Here is a 27,934-nt window from a genome sequence, read left to right as displayed (position 1 = left end):
CAGAACCATACACAAAGTATCCAATGATTTTGTTACTAATAGCCGTATAAACGAAGAGTTGTAACAGTCTTAGGTGAGTAACGTTCTGCAAATGAATAGATGGATTGAATAGTAACCGAATAGAATGATTTGTTAGATATTAAAAAATGTGCACGTAGTCTAAACTGCTGTCAACAAAGTACAGGAGGTAAGCTGGTGGTGGACACGTTGGCAACATGTTTACAATGGTTCCCATTCATAACATAATGTAATCTGCATTTAGCTTTGTAAAAGTTATCGACAAATATTGTAGGCTATTATATAGATAGTTATAGCCTAACAACTTTATAACAAATACTTTATTGAAACGAGGTTAAAGTCGTTATAACCATTATGTACAGGGTTATAAAAGCGTATGAAGTAGACCGAAGTAGATGGGATGGCAATGTGACATGCACTTTTTGCTTAAAGGCAAATACCACGTATTCCTCTCTCCTAGTCAGTTTGTTGCATGACCAGTTCATCCTATTAACAAAGCTATAGAGATCAGTGCTTGTTGTTAGTGTTTAATATTTTCCCGATATTTTACAAATGTTCCATCCCGAGAATAAATAACTTTTCTAAAGCTTTGATTGGAGCGTTGATCGACATGACATTTGATAAACATGATGAACCCTACATTTAAAGACATTTTATGAGCCCAATCCCCAAATGATTGTTCCTTTATCCAATACATAGCCGATGATATGGCTAGCAGACATTAAGCATAACATAAATATATATATAAGGCCATAGATGTAGTTATATATGCTCTCTTGGGTAAATAAATTAAACAAGCTCCAGTAGGCTAATCATTTTGAGTGTGGACTGTATAACTGTATTGTATTATACTGTATTATATGGACTTGAATTACACACCTCATTCAAACCATGAAGCTGGGAGAGAACATATGATGCTGGTGCAGGACATGTGGCCTACAAAGTTAGTTATAGGCTAGCGAATTTGATTTACATTTTGAAATATAATAGGGCCTATTTAAAAAATATAATTAGTAGGCTCAGCGGCTTCATGCCCATAGGGGGCACATCCCCCTCAGATTTGTCCTCTTTAAAATTTAAAATAACTATTTATTTATGCTTCTCTGTAATACTACTCTGTAGGACTACTCTGTGGTCCTCTGTAGCTCAGCTGGTAGAGCACAGCGCTTGTAACGCCAGGGTAGTGGGTTCGATCCCCGGGACCACCCATACACAAAAAAATGTATGCACGCATGACTGTAAGTCGCTTTGGATAAAAGCGTCTGCTAAATGGCATATTATTATTATTTATTACTACTAGCACATAGCAATTTTATGAAGTTGGCTTTAGCTAGCCCAGATAGGTTTCCAATCTCCCAACCTCATCACTAGCTACACCAAGAAGCCATTTCAGGCTATCAAGTTACAGTAGCTAGCTTGTATAACTGTCTTAGGTGGCAAGGTTGGTAGACTTTAGAAAAGCAAGCAATAACTAAATTTACTGAATAAGACTCACATTCATTTAAATATTTTACCCAGATTTTAGCAGAGAAGCATATGTGAGTCTAGTTTCAAGAAGCTAGGCAGATGTGGCATGCCACTACTTCACAGGAGAGGCATTTGAACATTTTATTTTTATTTTTATGAAAATGCGTTTTTGGGCAGAAAGGCCTTCTGGAACATGTGAACTTTCATGTGCCTTAATAACAAACGTGTATGCCATCTGTAAATGCGAATACAATTATTAAATTACAAGCCTAGTTGGGTTAGCCACGAAAAAAGACAGGAACCTTCCCGCTAGTCATGATTGGCTGAGATAATGGATAGGCTGGACATGCCGAGAGATGAGTTTGGATTGGTCTGCCATGTAGCACACTTCTGTCTATATTATGAGCTGCTCAGTATATGTAGATATACCTTGCTACCGTGGCTTTTTTGAAAGATATAATGTTAGCCATGGAGAACTGCAAAGCCATTTGCATTGCTAGTTACAGCTTAATGTTAGCTACCTAACACTGAATCTAGTTGGTTAGATTTAGCTACCTGCAGATTCATACTACAGCATTTCATGCATGGTGGCTAGCTATGACTATCCATTTGTACTGTAGCTATGGTTTGGGATTATGGTTCATTGTTTAGCTAGCTACATGTCTAAACAAAAGACTCCACTTCACCAGATGATTGCATGACCCATCAAGTTAGCCAGGTGTGTCTGGGGGTGATTACGGCCATCTATTGTATTTCATGAACATGTATAGTAGTGATGCGCGGGTTGACTCATAACCCGCCGTCCCCATGGTTATATCTGTGAAGCAGACGGGTTTAGGGTCATTAAATATTGTGTGGGTGGCGGGCGGGCGGGTTGACTAAAGAGAAACAATACCTTAGAAAATCCATAAATGTATAATTATTGTGCAATTTATATAGTCTACATTGAGGTTTTTCTTTCATTATTTTAGGCTATCTGGTATTAGTGCATAAGCCTAAACTTTAGGGCTTAACTGTACGCTCGCCAAATTGCCTACACAGCCAATCGCCAAATAATGCTTTTGGGATCGGCCCGGAAAAAGTTAACATCAATCCACAGAGGCAAAAAGGACGTTGTCGAAGATTAATTCAATAAGACAAAAGCTGCAATAGGAGAGTTGAAAATAAGGGAGGGCCAGAAAAGTAATGTTTGGAAAATATTTGGTGAAGTGGTAAAAGAGGATGATAGCAGTGGCAGCTATGTTATGTGTGATGATTGTGAGGCGCTATACAAATTTGACAGTCACAAGACGGGACGTCAAATAGGCCTATGGCATGTCAAGGGAACTGTAGCCTACTGTTTAGATGGGTTAAATTGAAACTGAAATCTGGACATTGACTAACCAGAATAACCTACTGTTTTTTGGCAAACTCCAAAGTCCCCTGGTAATACTAGTCCCGTGCGAATCGACATCGCTGTGTTTTGAGAGAAATGTCTGAGTTTTACCGGTGTTGCTCACGATTTGAGCAAGAAAACAATAACCCAGCTAGCAATAAGGAATTGGCCCATAAGCGGTCCTCTTCCGGGGTGCCGGAACTGATTGAATCGGGTCGGTGTCGGACACAGCCCAGAATTAAAATGAATGACTGCCCAGAATCGCCGTCTACCGGAATTCAGCCGACTTTGCCGGCATCTTACCAGAATCCCCCCAGAAGCGGCCCGATGCTAATTTAAATAAATGTATACAACAAAATGACCCAATTTTTTAAAATTAATTTTAAATATTACTATTATACATTGTATATATACAAATTATACCAATCCACAACGTTTTTAATGCTGATCAATTGCCTTGCACAAAGTATAAAAATACTAAAATACTACTTAAACAGGAAAGACTCTTAAATAATTTAATTTAAATAAAAAATTAAAAAATTAATCACAGAAATGAGAAGTAGTTTGATTTTGTCTATTTAAGCTTTCTTTCTTTTTAAGCTCTAGTAGGCATTCAGTTTTCTCCATCACTCCTCCTAGGTCTGGTCACTTCTCACTCGCTCTCTCCTTTTTCTCCTTCCATCTCTGCCAGGGGCTAGCTGCATCCATCGTTTTATGTCTTTTTCTATCTCCACATCAGGAACTTCAGAAATATCAGAAAGAGATCAAATAGAACACTTATTGAAATACATCTTGAAAACTGTGTTGTAATAATGAACTTCCCTGCTGACAATCAAATTGACATGCTGGCCTGTTTTCTTTAATTAATCACTTCTTTGACATTATGCCTCTCTGCCCCATGCAGTTGCCTTGAAAGCAAACTTACGGATAACAACACTTTTTAAGGCAAGAGGTTCAAAAGCCTGTTTCCCATTGGCCCCTCTCCAATTCATTTTCATGGCCAGGCCATTTGTAAGGAGTTTTGAAAGTATTCTCCACACATTCTCCTTGGTGGTCATCCCTCCAGACAGTCCCAAGTATATGGTCTGAAAAACGAAAACTTGTACAGTTGAAGTCGGAAGTTTACATACACTTAGGTTGGAGTCATTAAAACTCGTTTTTCAACCACTCCACAAATTTCTTGTTAACAAACTATAGTTTTGGCAAGTCGGTTAGGACATCTACTTTGTGCATGACACAAGTAATTTTTCCAACAATTGTTGACAGACAGATTATTTCACTTATAATTCACTGTATCACAATTCCAGTGGGTCAGAAGTTTACATACACTAAGTTGACTGTGCCTTTAAACAGCTTGGAAAATTCCAGAAAATGATGTCATGGCTTTAGAAGCTTCTGATATGCTAATTGACATCATTTGAGTCAATTGAGTGATTGTAGGTGTACCTGTGGATGTATTTCAAGGCCTACCTTCAAACTCAGTGCCCCTTTGCTTGACATCATGGGAAAATCAAAAGAAATCAGCAAAAAATTGTAGACCTCCACAAGTCTGGTTCATCCTTGGGAGCAATTTCCAAACGCCTGAAGGTACCACGTTCATCTGTACAAACAATAGTACGCAAGTATAAACACCATGGGACCACACAGCCGTCATACCGCTCAGGAAGGAGACGCTTTCTGTCTCCTAGAGATGAACGTACTTTGGTGCGAAAAGTGCAAATCAATCCCAGAACAACAGCAAAGGACCTTGTGAAGATGCTGGAGGAAACAGGTAAAAAAGTATCTATATCCACAGTAAAACGAGTCCTATATCGACATAACCTGAAAGGCCGCTCAGCAAGGAAGAAGCCACTGCTCCAAAACGCCATAAAAAGCCAGACTACGGTTTGCAACTGCACATGGGGACAAAGATCGTACTTTTTCGAGAAATGTCATCTGGTCTGATGAAACAAAAATAGAACTGTTTGGCCATAATGACCATTGTTATGTTTGGAGGAAAAAGGGGGAGGTTGCAAGCCGAAGAACACCATCCCAACCGTGAAGCATGGGGGTGGCAGCATCATGCTGTGGGGGTGCTTTGCTGCAGGAGGGACTGGTGCACTTCACAAAATAGATGGCATCATGAGGAAGGAAAATTATGTGGATATATTAAAGCCACATCTCACGACATCAGTCAGGAAGTTAAAGCTTGGTCGCAAATGGGTCTTCCAAATGGACAATGACCCCAAGCATACTTCCAATGTTGTGGCAAAATGGCTTAAGGACAACAAAGTCAAGGTATTGAAGTGGCCATCACAAAGCCCTGACCTCAATCCTATAGAAAATGTGTGGGCAGAACTGAAAAAGTGTGTGCCTACAAACCTGACTCAGTTACACCAGCTCTGTCAGGAGGAATGGGCCAAAATTCACCCAATTTATTGTGAGAAGCTTGTGGAAGGCTACCCGAAACGTTTGACCCAAGTTAAACAATTTAAAGGCAATGCTACCAAATACTAATTGAGTGTATGTAAACTTCTGACCCACTGGGGATGTGATGAAAGAAATAAAAGCTGAAATAAATAATTCTCTCTACTATTATTCTGACATTTCACGTTCTTAAAATAAAGTGGTGATCCTAACTGACCTAAGACAGGGAATGTTTACTAGGAATAAATGTCAGGAATTGTAAAAAACGGAGTTGAAATGTATTTGGCTAAGGTGTATGTAAACTTCCGACTTCAGCTGTATATTATGAATATAATACTAATGTGAAGAATGCTGGAATGGTACTCTGGGTCAGATTGTGGCTTGGTTGATTTACTTTTCAGCAATACATGTAATGATATCTTGTCATACCAGGTTCTTTTTTTAAGTCTTGATCTGAAAGTTGGCCCTCAACTCTCCTCAAGTCTTCCAGCGAGAACATTGGAAGTCGAAGGTCTGTCAAATCTGGAACTTCATCCAGGGTTGATCTGTTCGCCTGGAGCTTTTGCAGCTGCAGCAAAATCAGCTTCATTTCTATGGAGGTTAAGATCTCATGAAGAATTGCTGCAAAAATACAAAACAGGACACAGTTGTGTTTTATCCCTCACATTCTTTCAGTAGGTAAAGTCATAAAGGATGATAAAGATAAATATAATCAACACAATCACATTATACAGTGGGGGGAAAAAAAGTATTTAGTCAGCCACCAATTGTGCAAGTTCTCCCACTTAAAAAGATGAGAGAGGCCTGTAATTTTCATCATAGGTACACGTCAACTTGGACAGATAAATTGAGGGAAAAAAATCCAGAAAATCACATTGTAGGATTTTTAATGAATTTATTTGCAAATTATGGTGGGAAATAAGTATTTGGTCACCTACAAACAAGCAATATTTCTGGCTCTCACAGACCTGTAACTTCTTCTTTAAGAGGCTCCTCTGTCCTCCACTCGTTACCTGTATTAATGGCACCTGTTTGAACTTGTTATCAGTATAAAAGACACCTGTCCACAACCTCAAACAGTCACACTCCAAACTCCACTATGGCCAAGACCAAAGAGCTGTCAAAGGACACCAGAAACAAAATTGTAGACCTGCACCAGGCTGGGAAGACTGAATCTGCAATAGGTAAGCAGCTTGTTTTGAAGAAATCAACTGTGGGAGCAATTATTAGGAAATGGAAGACATACAAGACCACTGATAATCTCCCTCGATCTGGGGCTCCACGCAAGATCTCACCCCGTGGGGTCAAAATGATCACAAGAACGGTGAGCAAAAATCCCAGAACCACACGGGGGACCTAGTGAATGACCTGCAGAGAGCTGGGACCAAAGTAACAAAGCCTACCATCAGTAACACACTACGCCGCCAGGGACTCAAATCCTGCAGTGCAAGACGTGTCCCCCTGCTTAAACCAGTACATGTCCAGGCCCGTCTGAAGTTTGCTAGAGTGCATTTGGATGATCCAGAAGAGGATTGGGAGAATGTCATATGGTCAGATGAAACCAAAATATAACTTTTTGGTAAAAACTCAACTCGTCGTGTTTGGAGGACAAAGAATGCTGAGCTGCATCCAAAGAACACCATACCTACTGTGAAGCATGGGGGTGGAAACATCATGCTTTGGGGCTGTTTTTCTGCAAAGGGACCAGGACGACTGATCCGTGTAAAGGAAAGAATGAATGGGGCCATGTATCGTGAGATTTTGAGTGAAAACCTCCTTCCATCAGCAAGGGCATTGAAGATGAAACATGGCTGGGTCTTTCAGCATGACAATGATCCCAAACACACCGCCCGGGCAACGAAGGAGTGGCTTTGTAAGAAGCATTTCAAGGTCCTGGAGTGGCCTAGCCAGTCTCCAGATCTCAACCCCATAGAAAATCTTTGGAGGGAGTTGAAAGTCTGTGTTGCCCAGCGACAGCCCCAAAACATCACTGCTCTAGAGGAGATCTGCATGGAGGAATGGGCAAAAATACCAGCAACAGTGTGTGAAAACCTTGTGAAGACTTACAGAAAACGTTTGACCTGTGTCATTGCCAACAAAGGGTATATAACAAAGTGTTGAGAAACTTTTGTTATTGACCAAATACTTATTTCCCACCATCATTTGCAAATAAATTCATAAAAAATCCTACAATATGATTTTCTCGATTTTTTTTCTTCTCATTTTGTCTGTCATAGTTGACGTGTACCTATGATGAAAATTACAGGCCTCTCTCATCTTTTTAAGTGGGAGAACTTGCACAATTGGTGGCTGACTAAATACTTTTTTCCCCCACTGTAGATCAGGGGTGGACAGCTTTTATGTTGGTGGGGGCCACAATATGTACCTTACATGTAACACCTGCGATCACACACTGGCTGCTGATGTTGTTGAATGTTTGGCTCAATCCTTGTTGGCCTATCAGAAATCCCAGGTGTCTCTCTTCTGTCCTCTGGAGGTCTGATAACTGGTGCAGGTGGCAAACCCTTAGAGGTGTTTGACTGGCCCTTGCGTGGAACCTTTTCCTTTGGCTCCTCATCCTTACTTTCAGTGGCACTGAATATTTGCGTATTTGTGCCCCTGATGTTAAAAATATAAGGTTATTGAACTCATAAGAACGACCAGTGACGTAAACATATGTTGGATATTTAGGCCATCCACTGAGAAATGTTTTTTTTTAACCATATTTGTTATAGTTGTTATACCTTCCTTTTCTCTTCATATTTGCGGGGCGGTCATCCTCCTCCTCAGTCTGAAGATCAGATTGGACCACAGCCATAGGAAGCTTACGGCGAGCCTCTTCATATGTGTCTGTAAGGGAATATTAATGTATTGTGTTTAGATTTCAGATACATATTGTTGTGTCAGGAGGTTGATGTCAGTTATAAATAGTTGACTGCAAATATAACATTAACTCACCTCTAGTGTACCTGATGTTCACATCAAACAAACCCCATGTTTCATCAGGTGCTTCTTGACGTTTCACTGCCCTTGTGCAGCGTTCTGTGGATGTATAAGGGGACCAGTAGTTCATGCCATCCTGGACCCATGATGAAGGCACAACTTCGGTCTCCTCCTTCTCCACGGATATAAAGTCCACAATGTGAAACATGCTGTGTAAATTGAGAATGAATATGCATCATTTCTAGTATTGAAAGTAAGGGTCTCCTAAGAAGACTAGCTCTGCTGACCAGCCAAACGCAGGCTGTGGTGTTGATTGTAACCGCTGACCCTCACTGATTCTGAATGTCCCACATTTAGCCCATTATATTGTGTAGTTGTGTCATGGTTCTTTTTTAGACATGTTTTACTTTTCCATGCTAGTTGGAGACTTATGTGTGATCACAGGTTTACTTAATATTTCAATATGATATGAATGATGTAGTGCTCATTACTTTAGACACAAATTCATGCACTTTAAAAGACACATTTGTATTTAGAATAGTTCAAATATATATATATATATATATATATACATATATATATATATATATATATGAACTATTCTAAATACAAATGTGTCTTTTAAAGTGAATATATATTTCACACTAATTTAATACAACCATTTACATACTGATGTTACAAAAAACAATTTCTCAGCTCTGGCATCCAACCAAAATGCAGCAGTTTTATATATTATGTTTGTAAAATACGATCACATATCTGGCAATATCTGTTAGATTGCAGCTGTTAACCTTCAACCAAATGAAGAAGCGGCATACCCACAAATGTGTTTTTAAATGGCAAGAGCACATACTTTACAATGCTTTCATCTACCTTGACACATTTCAGATTCAAAGACATATCTGGCAGAAGGAAGACTCCCAACTGTGATGATTGAACTGGGTAGTCAAAAAAGTCTGTGACAGAAGTGAACTCATTATATACAACATAGGGTTCCCCTTTAATCAAAATTATATTTCGAACTAAATTGCTCCAGTGACAACCTTGATGCAGAATTTGGCTAGATATATTTCCTTGTATACACTGACTGGACAGGTAACATGTTGAGGAATAGGACCATCATTGTGAAATGTTTTCACTTTAGGGTAAGAAATATCACTACAACCATCAGAGGTCATATGTTCCAACTCTGATATCCGTCTTATAACTTGTACCGCAGGAAAGTGTGGACTTCTAACTATTTTTTTTTTTTAGTTTTCAAAAGGAAAACCCGAGATAGTATCAAGGTGACCGTGCTGTTTCACATCATCACTTAGATGTATAAGACCATGCACACTGTATACCAAATTTGTATCCCCATAGAGCTGGCCAAAGTGCTCTACAAAGTTTTAGCAAAGTCACACATCTGAACACATAGAGAAGGACTAGCAAGAACTGATATTGCAACTGAAAGGAGCATGAAATTATTGTACACCGGTGCACTCAAAACATTGTACAGCACAACTGGCCCAGTGTATAACAAAAACTGTCTGAATTCAGTAGCCTTCCACCTGTGTCTTTCAGCAACAGCCCTAGGCTTTCTTGCAAACTCAGAGGGAGTATAGCTTTTTAGAGAAAGTAGATTCTGAGACAACTGAGTAACCCTCTGAGATGATAACCGGCATTGATGTGGACCAGTGCTGCCACTCATTTTAGCAGACGCTCTTATCCAGAGTGACTTACAGGAGCAATTAGGGTAAAGTGCCTTGCTTAAGTGCACGTCGACAGATTTTTCACCTAGTCGGCGATTAGAACCAGCGACCTTTCAGTTACTGGCACAACGCTCTTACCCACTAAGCTACCTGCCACTCCATAGCTCTAACAGTTTTCTTGTCACTCCAAGACATATAAGGTGCATGTAGTCATGGGGAAATGCTGTTACCATACCAAAACTAAGTTTGCTTAGTGGGGATGTCTCCTTGTGATGTTCCTCATCTGACTGCATTAAAGCTCCTATCAGTTCTTAGGCCACATTTAGTCTCAGGAAAGGTCATCCTACCTTGAAAATGTAAACCATATGCTGTACATTTATCACACCCTGCATAGCCCGTGTGTGACTTGATGCTTTTGATGAAAGCCTGTGCAGGGCCTACACATTACTGAACTAATTGTAATGAAGAGTTATTTCCCTTTAAACGTAAAGCCAGAGTGTAATTGTTTTGCTTCTTCCACTAAATATTTTAGATTCGCTGCCAATGAATTTGGTTTAGATGTTCCACCAAAAAGTGCATTCAGGAAGTTTTTATTTTAAATGTTAAATCCTTGCATCAGTCCCAATATGGGCTACAGATGCATAGAATAACTTTTGAAAAGAGGAAGCCCATCAAAATGGAGTTGTAATTTCAACGTATACCTATTTGGGAGTTTCTGCCAAAGTTTATCAAGCGTGCCAGATGGAGAACTTAGAATACCAAAGTAAAAAAAAAAAGTGCCACCAGCAACCCTGTCAACTCTGTAGCCTCTGTTGGTATTGAGGAGGGTCCTTGCATCTTTTGGCAAGGTTGGATGATGGAACCTCAGAATCGAAAGCAGGGCTGTTAACGCAACTTTTATTCCAAATTCAAGAGCCCAGTTCACCAAGTAGCCTTTGAAATGGTCCGTTGGACTTTCAACCTCATCGTCAACCATCTCCTCGTCATCATCACCCTCATCATCAACGTTCTCTTCAGCATCATCAACCTCACCCTGACCTTCACCTTCTCCTACACCTGCAGTGTCCATCAAAGCATCCACAAACAGTTCATCCTCAAAGTCCTGACCATTGAACAACATTTCCTCAGCGGCCTCATTGGACATATACAATGTCTGAGGAACAGCAGCATTTTCTATATTAAGTGTAGACTGCTCATGTTGGATAGATGTCAAATCTTGACACGTTTGCAGTACACCTACGCCGGATGTTTGAAGTCACGCTATACTCTGAATACTTCTCAGTCATTTCTGACATGCTAATGTTGAGGGCCGGAGCTCTAAAACACACATTGATTAACTGAATTACTAAAGGGCATATATAGCGACTTGCATTAATTCTTAGGAACCTTAATCACCTTTGTTGGCTGAATAGCTGGCTGGCTGCAGGAGGAAGAGCTGAGGCTACTGCTGGAATTAGCTGGCAGGCTAGAGAGACAGTGCAGAGCTATTTAGGTGTCAAAGGGACCGCATTAACATTCAAAAACATGTAATTTTCAGGGAACACTCACCTGGATTAATCAGTAGAGGTTGGTTAGCAGTTTGCTGTAAATTAACATCACAGACAACACAATCTGATTGCGGATTATGAAACTGGCCTCAACATGTTAGAAATCCCTTAACGTTAGTTGTTTATGTGTCGATATCCTACTCAGTCCTATAAATTAACGTTAGGCTACTGCAACCTGCCTTTTCACACTGGTAACTTAAGCGGCAGTAAAATAACTTTTTAACATACTTTTGTGCAGAATATTATTACAAACATTATCCAGTTACTTATGTCCAAATTGGATAAGAAATATTAGAAATACAAACAAAATATCATAGATAGTTCTAACGTTAAAAGTAATCTGTCACAAAATCAAAATAATTAGCTGGCTAGCTATTTTGTTTCCATCTTAACATAAGACCTACCGTCTTGATGGTCGAGCTCTAGTGACAGTTTATGACAGTTGGAATAGCAAGCGCTTCATTAACTCATGCGCTGGTAGACAGGAAGTAGATCTGCTAGAGCGCAGGTGGTGGTCCACCGTGGATGTTTAAACTCAACGAGTAGCCATACTGAATACGGCTGCGCAAAATGACTTTCAAAGCTGTAATCTGAATTTAGTTTGTCTTCCGTATCAATTCTATTCGAACTACTATTTTATGGAAAAATACATAAATAATGAAATGTTAATTATATAAAGCAGCCCATGTAATCATCTGCCAGAGAGTAGCCAAAATCGGCCCGAGCCCCAAGTAATACATTTGGGCCAGATATCTAACACCGGAATCGGCCCGCGCTCAATCCCTGCATCCTAGCCATAAGTAATACTGCCGAAGGCGGGCCAGACTCGGGCCACATGACGTCGGCCGAGTCTGACTCTCAGCCGAGTGCCCCGACTCTCAGCCGGAATCGGCCAAGATCCACTGTGCTAGCTGGGAACTGATTTGTTAAATTGAACTAAGTGCTGCGCATAGCCTATATATGAAGGGCCTACATGTATCAACTTTCACAGTGAATGCGTTTGTTTATATGTTTTGTGCAAATGAATTGAACATCGCCAAAGGCATCATAAAAAAATATTGCGCCTATTTAATGCAACACTTGCTGTTAATAGATCGCAAAGCAGCATACAACTGAGCTAAACGTTTGGAACAAGTTCACTTTCTCATCCATAGCCTAAAAACGAATATCAAGTGCAAGTTAGCTGTTTAGCTCACATCTGAAGGCTGGGGGGCATTTAGGACGTCTTCTACTGCCGATCACTTCCTGTCTACTTCCTCAATTCAAATATTATGGCGACACTGTACCAAAGATGGTTTGGTATGGTTTAGAAACTTGGGAACCAAGCTCGAGTTATCAGTGTAGCCGGTTATCCCCTGGACTTGTTGAAATATTTTCACACCTAGAAAAAAACCTCCAGGCTTCTGTCATAACTGTCATTTAATAAAAAATAAAAAAAGAGAAATAATTACAGGGGGCAGTTTGAGGAAAAAAAACGTATCCCGTCCGAATCGTCCTCTGGAAAAATTGACATTCTGGGGTAATAAATACATAACCAATGTTCTCTAGTAATACTAGTCCTGTGTGAATAGGGCTATAGCCTTAATAATAACTCCTGCAGAATTAAGCATTTCTTGCAATAAAATGATACACCAAATGTAGGCAAAATTTGGACTTGGGAACAGGAGTGGAAAAATATGATTTCTTTCTGCATCTTGAGAGAATGCAATGCTCAGTTAGATACGATCTGTGCTGTCTTCATCATAAAAGCATAATAAAAGCTGATAGTGTTTCAACCACATAAAATATGCATCGAAGCCGAACTGAAATCTTATCAGAAACATGTTGGTTCGTTTTCACAGCATTATTTTTCCTTACAACCGGTCACACTGATGTCATTTGGACATTTTGCACAGAAAATCTTTCCCGTATTTTTTTTGCTTTATTGTATTTTTTCCCCAGTCCCTAAAATGTCTTTGCTCTGCGAAAGATGACAGAGAAAACTTTACTGATGTCAAATAGATTGAAGCATTCTATCAATCTATTACATTATTCTGTTAAACAAGGGTTTGTTTTGTCTTCTAGGGCAACATATAATGACAAAAGAGAAGCTACATGTATCTAATTAAAGACAAGTTGACTAACAAATAGCCTACCAAAATGTCGGAAATTATAAGCAGGCAAAAATCAGGCAAAACAGAATCCTGCACCCCATGTCAAAAAATCGTTCTGCAGTCTTTGACTGTAGCCTATAGCGCATTTTCTATATTTGCGGGTTTGGGTTGGGTGCGGGCCTCAGATTTTCACTTTATCACATATAGTCGGGCGATTGCAGATTGGTTATTAGCAATTGCGGGCGGGTGCGGGTGAGCAAACAGCTGACCCGCGCACTACTAATGTGTACATGTCTAGACAATAGTGACCCATCCACTTAGCTAGATGTGGCTGGAGAGTGGTTATAGCATTTCTTTCACATGACCCATCAATTTAGACAAGTGTGTCTGGGTAAGCATCATATAATAGTGATAAAATATTTATACGATATTTTTATCTGGACACATTCTATTTTTGATATTGCTACTATGCAAATATGCAAGTAACCATTTAATGGAACTGTTTACACCTTCTGTATCCTGTGCATGTGACAAATAAACTTAGATTTTATTTGATGTCGTGTGTGTATACCAGAGACGGTAATGTGAAGAACAACATGACCTGCACCAAAGTCAGATTAGGATATAGGCCAAAGACTAGAAAAAGTGTATTTTTAGCTGAAGTTTTTCCTAATTGTAGGCTACTACTTTCACCACTTTTAGTCTTGAAATCTTTGGTTGTTTACTACCTAAACTTACTCACTCTGTTTAGCACATGGCCTCACATGTGAATCCTTAAGGAGATGGGTGGGGCTAAGGCTTAAGAAGGTGTGAACGATACTGAATGGGTGTAGACAAAGAAGAGCTGTACCAAAACATTCAAGGGCCATTTTCTTTAAAAAGTGGGGTTACAAGTTTATCAACTTTCAAAACAGAATTATTTACCCATTGTTCCTCAACTGCAATATATGATATACCATTTTGTAGCTCTGAGTCTACTTTTATCCAATGTAAAAAAAAACACAATTTCAAATATTGCTACATAAGACCGAATCAGGCGGTCGGTCACATTTCTTTAAATAAAGAACCACCGGTCGCAGGTTGACGGTTATTGTCATTAGTATTTTCCTGGAGGCTGAACTGAGCGATTTGGTCATAGGTAGGCCAGCTGCATATCATTGTCCATATCTTCTTCATTGTAATGACATGCTTGAATAATATAGGACTAGAATAAGATGCAAAAGGCTTTCACTTCTCTTCACGAAGATTGAATGCTTATGGATCTGAACAAATAACTGCTATAGCCTAACACCATCGTGCGTTCTCTCTTCTTTCAAAATCCCTGTGAGTTCTATTGGCTGCTGTATTTAATATTCAGCAAACGAGCTTGCATCCCTCTTCAACTAGTCCATTAGTATAAGAAATAATAATATTTAAAAAAGCATTTGCAAGAGCTAAGGAGCATTTTTTAAGAAGAGAGGCCAGCGGAGCGCAGGTGCGTACTGCACAAGAGACAAAGGCTATAAGTTAGACGCTTATACATAACCCATTATTCATTAGCTAAATATAAGGCTAATACTGCATTTAATGTATTACCTGAAAGAGGTAGGCTAGGACAGCTATAACTATCTATATACAGTATCTTTCTCTCTATACAGTATACTGTTTATATCTATATATATATATATATATACTGTATATACATTGCATTCGGAAACTATTCAGACCCCTTCCCCTTTTCCACGTTACATTTTTGTTACGTTACAGCCTTATTCTAAAATGGATTAAATAAAATTTTTCCCTCATAATCTACACACAATACCCCATAATGATAAAGCAAAAACAGGTTTTTATAAATTTTTGTATTAAAAATACAAAAATACTTTATTTACATAAGTATTCAGGCCCTTTGCTATGAGACTCGACATTGAGCTCAGGTACATGCTGTTTCCATTGATCATCCTTGAGATGTTTTTACAACTTGATTGGAGTCCACTTGTGGTAAATTCAGTTGATTGGACATGATTTGGAAAGGCACACACCTGTCTATATAAGGTCCCACAGTTGACAGTGCATGTCAGAGAAAAAACCAAGCCATGAGGTCGAAGGAATTGTCCGTAGAGCTCCGAGACAGGATTGTGTCGAGGCACAGATCTGGGGAAGGGTACCAAAAAATGTCTGCAGCATTGAAGGTCCCCAAGAACACAGTGGCCTCCGTCATTCTTAAATGGAAGAAGTTTTGAACCACCAAGACTCTTCCTAGAGCTGGCCGCCACGCCAAACTGAGCAATCAGGGGAGAAGGGACTTGGTCAGGGAGGTGACCAAGAACCCGATGGTCACTCTGACAGAGCTCTAGAGTTCCTCTGTGGAGATGGGAGAATCTTCCAGAAGGACAACCATCTCTACAGCATTTCACCAATCAGGCCTTTATGGTAGAGTGGCCAGAAGGAAGCCACTCCTCAGTAAAAGGCATGACAGCCCACTTGGAGTTTGCCAAAAGGCACCTAAAGGACTCTCAGACCATGAGAAAAAATATTATCTGGTCTGATGAAACCAAGATTGAACTCTTTGGCCTGAATGCCAAGCGTCACATCTGGAGGAAATCTGGCACCATCTCTACGGTGAAGCATGGTGGTGGCAGCTTCACCGTTGCCAAGACAATGCAGGAGTGGCTTTGGGAAAAGTCTCCAACTGTCTTTGAGTGGCCCAGCCAGAGCCTGGACTTGAACCCGATCTAACATCTCTGGAGAGACCTGAAAATAGCTGTGCAGCAATGCTCCCCATCCAACCTGACAGAGCTTGAGAGCATCTGCAGAGAAGAATGGGAGAAACTCCCAAAACACAGGTGTGCCAAGCTTGTAGCGTCATACCCAAGAAGACTCGAGGCTGTAATCGCTGCCAAAGGTGCTTCATCAAAGTACTGAGTAAATGGTCTGAATACTTATATAAATGTGATATTTCAGTTTTTTGTTTTTAATAAACCTGCAAACATTTCTAAAGACCGGTTTTTGCTTTGTCGTTATGGGGTATTGTGTGTAGATTGACAAGAGAAAAAAAAACAATTTAATCAATTTTAGAATAGGGCTGTAACATAACAAAATGTGGAAAAAGTCAAGGGGTCTGAATACTTTACGAATGCACTGTATGTTGGAAGGCAGTGATTTATATTGTCTATATGTTGAGGCAATACAAATGTGATGTGACTAAAATGGCCTATTGTTTTCATCATAAGTAAACTAATTCATTATTTAAATGACAATTGTGACTAAGATTTTATATTTTAGTCAAAATGACTAAGACTAAATCTAAAGAGTGCCAAAATTAACACTGACTTCAGCACAATGTTTTCTGCAGCTTTCCTCAACTTTCCATAAAAATCACAAGAAAACAACATTAGTAACGTTCAAAGAATGTTATTGAAAAACCTATACATTAAGTTCTCAGCGTCAACAAAATCCTCTTTTGTTAAATGTGTTGGCCGTGTCCACTAATTGGCCACACCTGATCTTAATGAGTGCTTGTTTAATTTGAAATGGGGTCTGTTTTAAGACTAAAATGAACAGCTTTGTATGAGTTAAAAAAAACATGGCATGCTAGAGCCATCCTGGTGGCGCAGTGGATTAATTCCATGGATATAGAAGGTTTTAGGTTTTATTTATTTGCACCAAAGAAAAGAAGTGAAAGACAAAACCGTACAGATAAAAAAAACTGGGTAACAACGGTGTGCAGGTGAGGTTGGAAGACCAAAAGTGCTCATATGAAAACCACACCAAAAAGTATATACAGTGGGGAGAACAAGTATTTGATACACTGCCGATTTTGCAGGTTTTCCTACTTACAAAGCATGTAGAGGTCTGTAATTTTTATCATAGGTACACTTCAACTGTGAGAGACGGAATCTAAAACAAAAATCCAGAAAATCACATTGTATGATTTTTAAGTAATTAATTTGCATTTTATTGCATGACATACAGTGGGGAAAAAAAGTATTTAGTCAGCCACCAATTGTGCAAGTTCTCCCACTTAAAAAGATGAGAGAGGCCTGTAATTTTCATCATGACAGACAATTTGAGAATGACAGACAAATTGAGATTTTTTTCTCCAGAAAATCACATTGTAGGAATTTTTTATGAATTTATTTGCAAATTATGGTGGAAAATAAGTATTTGGTCACCTACAAACAAGCAAGATTTCTGGCTCTCACAGACCTGTAACTTCTTCTTTAAGAGGCTCCTCTGTCCTCCACTCGTTACCTGTATTAATGGCACCTGTTTGAACTTGTTATCAGTATAAAAGACACCTGTCCACAACCTCAAACAGTCACACTCCAAACTCCACTATGGCCAAGACCAAAGAGCTGTCAAAGGACACCAGAAACAAAATTGTAGACCTACACCAGGCTGGGAAGACTGAATCTGAAATAGTTAAGCAGCTTGGTTTGAAGAAATCAACTGTGGGAGCAATTATTAGGAAATGGAAGACATACAAGACCACTGATAATCTCCCTCGATCTGGGACTCCACGCAAGATCTCACCCCGTGGGGTCAAAATGATCACAAGAACGGTGAGCAAAAATCCCAGAACCACACGGGGGGACCTAGTGAATGACCTGCAGAGAGCTGGGACCAAAGTAACAAAGCCTACCATCAGTAACACACTACGCCGCCAGGGACTCAAATACTGCAGTGCCAGACGTGTCCCCTGCTTAAGCCAGTACATGTCCAGGCCCGTCTGAAGTTTGCTAGAGTGCATTTGGATGATCCAGAAGAGGATTGGGAGAATGTCATATGGTCAGATGAAACCAAAATAGAACTTTTGGGTAAAAACTCAACTTGTCGTGTTTGGAGGACAAAGAATGCTGAGTTGCATCCAAAGAACACCATACCTACTGTGAAGCATGGGGGTGGAAACATCATGCTTTGGGGCTGTTTTTCTGCAAAGGGACCAGGACGACTGATCCGTGTAAAGGAAAGAATGAATGGGGCCATGTATCGTGAGATTTTGAGTGAAAAGCTCCTTCCATCAGCAAGGGCATTGAAGATGAAACGTGGCTGGGTCTTTCAGCATGACAATGATCCCAAACACACCGCCCGGGCAACGAAGGAGTGGCTTCGTAAGAAGCGCATTTCAAGGTCCTGGAGTGGCCTAGCCAGTCTCCAGATCTCAACCCCATAGAAAATCTTTGGAGGGGAGTTGAAAGTCTGTGTTGCCCAGCGACAGCCCCAAAACATCACTGCTCTAGAGGAGATCTGCATGGAGGAATGGGCCAAAATACCAGCAACAGTGTGTGAAAACCTTGTGAAGACTTACAGAAAACGTTTGACCTGTGTCATTGCCAACAAAGGGTATATAACAAAGTATTGAGAAACTTTTGTTATTGACCAAATACTTATTTTCCACCATAATTTGTAAATAAATGCATTAAAAATCCTACAATGTGATTTTCTGGACATTTTTTTCTCATTTTGTCTGTCATAGTTGACGTGTACCTATGCTGAAAATTACAGGCCTCTCTCATCTTTTTAAGTGGGAGAACTTGCACAATTGGTGGCTGACTAAATACTTTTTTTCCCCACTGTAAGTATTTGATACATCAGAAAAGCAGAACTTTTGGTATTTGGTACAGAAACCTTTGTTTTCAATTACAGAGATCATACGTTTCCTGTAGGTCTTGACCAGGTTTGCACACACTGCAGCAGGGATTTTGGCCCACTCCTCCATACAGACCTTCTCCAGATCCTTCAGGTTTCGCTGTCGCTGGGTAATATGGACTTTCAGCTCCCTTCAAAGATGTTCTATTGGGTTCAGGTCTGGAGACTGGCTAGGCCACTCCAGGACCTTGAGATGCTTCTTACGGAGCCACTCCTTAGTTGCCCTGGCTGTGTGTTTCGGGTCGTTGTCATGCTGGAAGACCCAGCCACAACCCATCTTCAATGCTCTTACTGAGGGAAGGAGGTTGTTGGCCAAGATCTCGCGATACATGGCCCCATCCATTCTCCCCACAATACGGTGCAGTTGTCCTGTCCCCTTTGCAGAAAAGTATCCCCAAAGAATGATGTTTCCACCTCCATGCTTCACGGTTGGGATGGTGTTCTTGGGGTTGTACTCATCCTTCTTCTTCCTCCAAACACGGCGAGTGGAGTTTAGACCAAAAAGCTCTATTTTTGTCTCATCAGACCACATGACCTCCTCCCATTCCTCCTCTGGATCATCCAGATGGTCATTGGCAAACTTCAGACGGGCCTGGACATGCGCTGGCTTGAGCAGGGGGACCTTGCGTGCGCTGCAGGATTTTAATCCATGACGGCGTAGTGTGTTACTAATGGTTTTCTTTGAGACTGTGGTCCCAGCTCTCTTCAGGTCATTGACCAGGTCCTGCCGTGTAGTTCTGGGCTGATCCCTCACATTCCTCATGATGATTGATGCCCCACGAGGTGAGATCTTGCATGGAGCCCCAGACCGAGGGTGATTGACCGTCATCTTGAACTTCTTCCATTTTCTAATAATTGCGCCAACAGTTGTTGCCTTCTCACCAAGCTGCTTGCCTATTGTCCTGTAGCCCATCCCAGCCTTGTGCAGGTCTACAATGTTATCCCTGATGTCCTTACACAGCTCTCTGGTCTTGGCCATTGTGGAGAGGTTGGAGTCTGTTTGATTGAGTGTGTGGACAGGTGTCTTTTATACAGGTAACGAGTTCAAACAGGTGCAGTTAATACAGGTAATGAGTGGAGAACAGGAGGGCTTCTTAAAGAAAAACTAACAGGTCTGTGAGAGCCGGAATTCTTACTGGTTGGTAGGTGATCAAAAACTTATGTCATGCAATAAAATACAAATTAATTACTTAAAAATCATACAATGTGATTTTCTAAGATTTTTGTTTTAGATTCCGTCTCTCAGAGTTGAAGTGTACCTTTGATAAAAATTACAGACCTATATATTTTTTTTGTTCAATTAGTTAAACAAAGCATATTAATTATAATTGTACATGATATACTCAGTATTTAAGAAAAACCCTGTTTGATTGTGTGTTTGTGTGTGTGTGTGTGTGTGAGAGAGAGAGTTAGGCTACATGGAGGGAATTATTGGATAGTTTGGTTCATCAGGCTTGTGCAACCCTAGTAAATAGACAAGATATTGAGTTTCTTAAACAAAGGTGCAGATGGATTTGGCCGGTGTAGGCCGCCATTGTAAATAAGAATTTGTTCTTAACTGACTTGCCTAGTTAAATAAAGGTAAAATAAAAATGGAGCCCGGTAATTAGAGGAGGTGGCTAGTCTTGTAAATCTATTTTGTATGATGAGTCATTTGTGTAGATAGGAGGCATATGTACAGGCCCAGACAATATTACAGTAAATGAGATATGGGTGAATTAAGCTATAGTGTAGAGTTAGGAAGCAAGCCTGATGAACCAAACCACTAATCTTTCTGATGATACCAACAGATTTCATCACTTTGCTGCAGACATTGAATATGATATTTCCAGGAAAAGTTTTCATCAATTAGAACTCTGAGGAATCTAGTGGATGTGACTTGTTCCATTTCATTCCCACCAATTGAGATTCTGGCTCTTTAAAAAAAAAACAATATTTCTTATTCTGAATAGTGAATACAATACAAAGTTTTTTTTTTTTTAAAGATAATTAGTTTATCCGGAACCATTCAGAAAATCTGGCCACACCTGAGTTGGCTTCATTAATTAGTGAATCAAAATTATTGTGTGATAAAATCAAATTGGTATTATCAGCAAAGAGAATGGGAAGTACAGTAGAATACACGGCAGCAAGGTCATTAATATAGATTAGGAATAACAAAGGCCCAATTATCGAACCCTGTGGCAGGATGTATCCAGGCGCCGACGAAGATGGCGGCCTCGCGACTAGCTCTTAGGAAACTTTGCAGTATTTTTTTTAAATGTATTATTTTTTACACTATTAGCTCAGAAAGTGTTTTGCATCATTACATGCAGCCGGGAAAAACTATTGGATATCTTTCCCGAAGCAGATCCTTTGTTTGCTCTCCCCAGGGCAACTGAACTGATTCCAGCGGCTGACCCAAAACATCGCCGGCGGAGGAGAGGCACTCAGAGCGGTCTGCTGGTTCGACTTAGGAGGAGCGCACACCACCCACCGCTTCCAAGTATACTACTCGCTAATGTTCAGTCTTTGGTTAACAAGGTCGACGAACTACGGGCAAGGATTTCTTTCCAGAGAGACATCAAGGCCTGTAACATACTCTGTTTCACGGAAACATGGCTCTCTTGGGATATTCTGTCGAAATCGGTCCAGCCAGATGGGTTCTCAGTTCATCGCGCAGACAGGAATAAATATCTCTCCGGGAAGCAGAAGGGCGGAGGTGTGTGTTTCATGATTTAGCGACTCATGGTGTAATTGTAGTAACATACAGGAACTTTGAGGACTAGGCTGCCGAAGTTCTATCAACATATTGAAGTTCTATCAACATATTGACTGTTGTACTCGCGCTGCTAAAATCCTCGACCATTGCTATTCGAACTTCCGGGATGGTTATAAGGCCCTCCCCCGCCCTCCTTTTGGCAAATCTGACCACGACTCCATTTTGCTTCTCCCTTCCTATAGCCAGAAACTCAAAAAAAGGAAGTACCCGTGCTAAGGACTATTCAACACTGATCTGACCAATTGGAATCCACGCTTCAAGATTGTTTTGATCACGCGGACTGGGATATGTTCCAGGTAGCTTCCGAAAATAATTTAGACGAATACACTGAAACGGTGACTGAGTTTATCAGGAAGTGTATAGGTGATGTTGTTCCCACTGTGACTATTAAAACCTACCCTATCCAGAAACCATGGATAGATGGCAGCATTCGCGCAAATCTGAAAGCACAAACCACCGCGTTCAACCATGGCAAGGTGACTGGGAATATGGCAGAATACAAACAGTGTAGCTACTCACTCCGCAAGGCAATTAAACTGGCAAAACATCAGTATAAAGACAAAGTGGAGTCGCAATTCAACGGCTCAGACACGAGACGTATGTGGCATGGTCTACAGACAATCACAGACTGCAAAAGGAAAACCAGCCACATCGCCGACACCGACGTCTCGCTTCCAGACAAGCTAAACACCTTCTTCGCCCGCTTTGAGGATAACACAGTGCCACTGACGAGGCCCACTACCAACGACTGTGGCCTCTCCTTCTCCATGGCCGACGCGATTAAGACATTTAAGCATGTTAACCCCCGCAAGGCTGCCGGCCCAGACGGCATCCCTAGCCACGTCCTCAGAGCATGCACAGACCAGTTGGCTGGTGTGTTTATGGACATATTCAATCTCTCCCTTTCCCAGTCTGCTGATCCCACATGCTTCAAGATGGCCACCATTGTTCCTGTACCCAAGAAAGCAAAGGTAACTGCACTAAATGAGTATCGCCCTGTAACACTCACCTCTGTCATCATGAAGTGCTTTGAGAGACTAGTCAAGGATCATATCACCTCTGCCTTACCTGTCACCCTAGACCCACTTCAATTTGCTTAACGCCCCAATAGATCCACAGACGATGCAATCGCCATCACACTGCACACTGCCCTATCCCATCTGGACAAGAGGAATACCTATGTAAGAATGCTGTTCATTGACTATAGCTCAGCATTCAACACCATAGTACCCTCCAAGCTCATCATTAAGCTTGAGGCCCTGGTTCTGAACCCCGCCCTCTGCAACTGGGTCCTGGACTTCCTGACGGGCCGCCCCCAGGTGTTGAAGGTAGGAAACAACATCTTCACTTCGCTGATCCTCAACACTAGGGCCCCACAAGGGTGCGTGCTCAGCCCCCTCCTGTACTCCCTGTTCACCCATGACTGAGTGGCCAAGCACGCCTCCAACTCAACCATCAAGTTTGCAGTCGACACAACAGTAGTAGGCTTGATTACCAACAATGACGAGACCACCTACAGGGAGGAGGTGAGGGCTCTGGGAGTGTGGTGACAGGAAAATTACCTCTGACTCAACGTTAAAAAAACAAAGGAGATGATTGTGGACTTCAGGAAACAGCAGAGGGTGCCCCCCCCCATCCACATCGACGGGACCGCAGTGGAGAAGGTGGAAAGCTTCAAGTTCCTTGGCGTACACATCACTGACAAACTGAAATGGTCCACCCATGCAGACAGTGTGGTGAAGAAGGCGCAACAGAGCCTCTTCAACCTCAGGAGGCGGAAGAAATTCGGCTTAGCACCTAAAACCCTCACAAACTTTTACAGATGCACAATTGAGAGCATCCTGACGTGCTGTATCAACGCCTGGTACGGCAACTGCACCGCCCGCAACCGCAGGGCTCTCCAGAGGGTGGTGCGGTTTGCCGAACGCATTACCGGGGGCAAACTACACGCCCTCCAAGACACCTACAGCACCCGATGTCACAGGAAGGCCAAAAAGATCATGAAGGACATCAACCACCCGAGCCACTGCCTGTTCACCCCGCTATCATCCAGAAGGCGAGGTCAGTACAGGTGCATCAAAGCTGGGACAGAGAGAATGAAAAACAGCTTCTATCTCAAGGCCATCAGACTGTTAAATAGCCATCACTAGCACATTAGAGGCTGCTGCTGCCTATTGAAATCACTGGCCACTTTAAGAAATGGAACACTAGTCACTTTAATAATGTTTACATATCTTGCGCTACTCATCTCATATGTATATACTGCATTCTATTCTATAATATTCTACTGTATCTTAGTCCATGCCGCTCTGTCATTGCTTGTCCATATATGTATATATTCTTAAATCCCATTCCTTACTAGTTTTGTGTGTATTGGGTATATGTTGTGAAATTGTTAGATATTACTTGTTAGATATTACTGCACTGTCGGAGCTAGAAGCACAAGCATTTCGCTACACCCGCTATAACATCTTCTAAACACATGTATGTGACAAATAACATTTGATTTGATTTGACATCACAGGATATCTTAGCCCTGGTAGTTGCACAGCTGTTTGCATAAACAAATTGTTCTCTATCATAAACATAACTATATAACCAATTATATGTATAATCATGAAAACTGTAATAAGGCAATTTAGAAAGTAATATTTCATGATCAACTGTGCCAAACGCTTTGGATAAATCTAAAAAGATGCCAAGAGCGTATTCATTATTGTTAAGGGCTGTAAAGATTTTATCCACAAGTTGCAAAAGAGCCATATATGTGGAGTAGTTTTTACGAAAATATCAAAAGATCATAGGTTCAAAAGATCATAGGTTCAACTAACTGATGCTGTGCCACAATAAAAAAGAAATGTGTTTGCACGATTTAATGCATAAGCAAATGTCCTATCTGTGTTTGGAGTTCAAAACAGTTAACCCAAACTAAGGTAGCGGTCTTATTGAAATGTTCAGTGAAAGTTTTAAGAAAGTTATTCAAAAACCTCCAAATAACCTAAAAATTTGGTTCTCACTTACGTTAATAAAACCTCCCAGGAAAACTTTCAGGGAACCATAGTAAAACGTTCTCAGTATCTCCCTCCAACCAACAAATTAAGGTGACATTTTCACTTCCGTTTTTAGAACGTTAAATATTTCTTCAGTTTTACAGGTCAGGAAACGTATGGCTTCATTCCCAGAACCAATAGGAAACCAAAAACGCATGTTCCCACACCTTCCAAGGAACCAAATGTGCTAGCTGGGTCTTGACTTTAACTTACTTTTTCTATCTAAAGTGGACAGAACAGGGGCCTGGTATGATGGCTGAAGAGGACTGCTGTGCCTCAGCAGATGAGGGAGCGAAGAGTGGCCGACACGTCCCCTTAGTGCTGGAGAGAAGGGAGAAGAAGGAGGAAAACTGGAGGACAGCCGTTTCACACCAACTAAAAAAGCAGTGCACATGCAGCTCAGAGCGAGCCAAGGCCCAGGTTCTGGGGTTTGTCCCCATCCTAAAATGGCTGCCACGCTACCAGCTCAGAGACTGGATCCTGGGTGACGTCATGTCAGGGTTGATAGTGGGCATCCTGCTGGTGCCCCAGTCCATCGCCTACTCTCTGCTGGCGGGCCAGGACCCTATCTACGGCCTCTACACCTCCTTCTACTCCAGCATCATCTACACCCTGCTTGGCACCTCACGCCACATCTCCGTGGGCATCTTCGGGGTGCTGTGCCTGCTGGTGGGCCAGGTGGTGGACAGGGAGCTGGCCCTGGCAGGGTACCTCACAGAGAGTAGCAGTAACAACACTACACTGGGCCTGGGGAATGCCACCACAGGGCCGGTCTGTGATAGGAGCTGCTATGCCATCATGGTGGGGGCCACAGTCACCTTTACAGCAGGGGTCTACCAGGTAAATATGTGCAGAAAGGGAATGGTGTAATAATTTTTTTTTCTCATGTCTCACGTGATAAAAAGCACTGACAAACAGAACTCATTCATGTTTTAACAGGTTGATTGACATTGGTCATAAAAAGTATGAATTGTATTGTATATACATTTTTCTAATGCCATTACTCCCTCTCTGTTTTCAATCTGTGGTTGTAGGTATTGATGGGCCTCCTGCAGGTGGGCTTTGTATCTGTTTACCTGTCAGACTCCCTCCTGAGCGGTTTTGCCACGGGGGCCTCTCTCACCATCCTTACCTCCCAGGTCAAGTACCTCCTGGGACTGAAGCTGCCTCGCGCCCAGGGCTGGGGCTCCCTCATCAAGACCTGGGTCAGCCTCTTCCAGAACCTGGGCCAGACTAACCTGTGTGACCTGGTCACCAGCCTGGTGTGCTTGACGGTGTTGGTCCCCACCAAGGAGCTCAACGATCGCTTCAAGGCCAAGCTCAAAGCCCCCATCCCCTTTGAGCTGTTTGTTGTCATCGGCGCCACTATGGCCTCCCACTTCGGCCACTTCAAGGAGACGTATGGCTCAGATGTGGCCGGTGCCATCCCCACGGGCTTCCTGCCTCCCCAGCTCCCGTCCTGGTCTCTGATCCCCAATGTGGCAGTAGATGCCTTCTCCATATCAATCGTGGGCTTTGCCATCACCGTCTCCCTGTCTGAGATGTTTGCCAAGAAGCACGGCTATGTGGTGGATCCCAACCAGGAGATGTATGCCATAGGCTTCTGTAACATCCTGCCCTCCTTCTTTCGCTGTTTCACCACCAGCGCTGCCCTGACCAAGACCCTGGTGAAGGAGTCCACAGGCTGCCAGACTCAGCTGTCTGGCCTGGTCACGGCCCTGGTGCTGCTACTGGTGCTGCTGGTCATCGCTCCCCTATTCTACTCTCTACAGAAGTAAGACCATGCTATTCTGTGTCTAAGTGTACTCGGCTTTTCTACACATGTTCATCTCATGTTTACCAGATAATTGTCTTCCACTGATTTGGCGATTACTTTATTAACCTGCTATGTTTTCATGCTGTCTGTTAGGTGTGTGCTGGCAGTGATCATCGTGGTGAATCTCCGGGGAGCGCTGCGGAAGTTTACAGACATCCCGCGGATGTGGCGTGTGAACCGTGTGGATGCTGCCATCTGGCTGGTGACCATGGCAACCTCAGCGTTGATAAACACTGAGCTAGGCCTGCTGGTGGGGGTGATGGTCTCAGCCTTCTGTGTGTTGGGGCGCACTCAGAGAGCCCAGGCCTTAGAGCTGGGCCGGGCCGGCCAACGGGAGCTTTACGAGGACCTGGCCTCCTACAAGGGCCTGCAGACCCAGCCTGGGGTGGCCATCTTCCGCTACGAGGCGCCCATCTACTACGCCAACCAGAGCCTGTTCAAGAAGGCCCTGTACCGCCGCCTGGGCCTGGACCCCGTCAAGGAGAAGGCCCGGCGGAGGAAACTGGAGAAACAGAGGAAGAAACAGGAAGAAGCAGCAATGACAGCAGGAGGGGAGGGAGGGACTAAGATTAAAAAAGAGACAGAGTTGACCAACGCCACCAGAATCTTCCTACCAAATCAAGTCAACTTCCACTCTGTGGTGATAGACTGTAGCCCGGTGCTGTTTCTGGACACAGCAGGGGTGAATGCATTGAAGGAGGTCTGTAAGGATTATAAGGAGTTGGGGGTGCAGGTGTTCCTGGCCCAGTGTAATACCTCAGTACTGGAGTCACTGGACAGAGGTGGCTACTACCCTGAGGAAGAGAAGGAAAACATGTTTTTCACCATCAGCAATGCCGTCCACTACTCACATAGCCTCTCATCTCAAAATGGAGAATGTGACACGTCCTGTTAACAACAGCTTTAAAGATTGTATATCTACAGAAATAGATCTTAATACTAGGGTTGCATAATTCTGGGAAGTCCCTGGTTTGCCTGAAATCCTGATTGGAGGATTCCCAGAATCAGAAGGGAATAGGCAGGAAATCCTGAATCCTCCAACCAGGATTTCTGGGAAATCATGGAATTAATTTAAAGTTCCTGGGATTTTGCAACCCTACTTAATACACAACATATACACTGAGTGTACAAAACAT

General features: G+C 42.0%; 1 protein-coding gene and 1 long non-coding RNA gene across 2 annotated transcripts; one reads left to right on the top strand and one right to left on the bottom strand.

Moving 5' to 3' along the window:
• Positions 1-27,934, top strand: LOC121544779 (sulfate transporter). Its single transcript, XM_041854924.2, has 4 exons — positions 1-73; positions 25,211-25,822; positions 26,017-26,756; positions 26,892-27,934. Exons 2-4 carry the CDS (start codon positions 25,232-25,234, stop codon positions 27,691-27,693), a joined length of 2,133 nt encoding a protein of 710 aa, XP_041710858.2. The 5' UTR covers positions 1-73; positions 25,211-25,231; the 3' UTR covers positions 27,694-27,934.
• On the bottom strand, positions 3,362-5,859 carry LOC121544794. The gene is made up of 3 exons (XR_005996150.1): positions 5,696-5,859; positions 3,786-3,945; positions 3,362-3,602 (listed from the first exon to the last, which is right to left on the bottom strand). It is a non-coding gene; the product is annotated as an uncharacterized LOC121544794 (long non-coding RNA).

The sequence above is a fragment of the Coregonus clupeaformis genome, chromosome 3 (assembly GCF_020615455.1).
Source record: "Coregonus clupeaformis isolate EN_2021a chromosome 3, ASM2061545v1, whole genome shotgun sequence".
In the NCBI taxonomy this organism is placed as follows: domain Eukaryota; kingdom Metazoa; phylum Chordata; class Actinopteri; order Salmoniformes; family Salmonidae; genus Coregonus; species Coregonus clupeaformis.
This window is presented reverse-complemented; position numbering and strand designations above follow the sequence as displayed.

What these genes read in the sequence shown, in the direction of transcription:
- LOC121544779 (XM_041854924.2), top strand. Translation starts at nt 25,232, where the DNA reads ATGATGGCTGAAGAGGACTGCTGTGCCTCAGCAGATGAGGGAGCGAAG. An exon ending in TTACAGCAGGGGTCTACCAG is followed by an intron (nt 25,823 to 26,016) that starts GTAAATATGTGC and finishes CTGTGGTTGTAG; the next exon opens with GTATTGATGGGCCTCCTGCA. An exon ending in CTATTCTACTCTCTACAGAA is followed by an intron (nt 26,757 to 26,891) that starts GTAAGACCATGC and finishes GCTGTCTGTTAG; the next exon opens with GTGTGTGCTGGCAGTGATCA.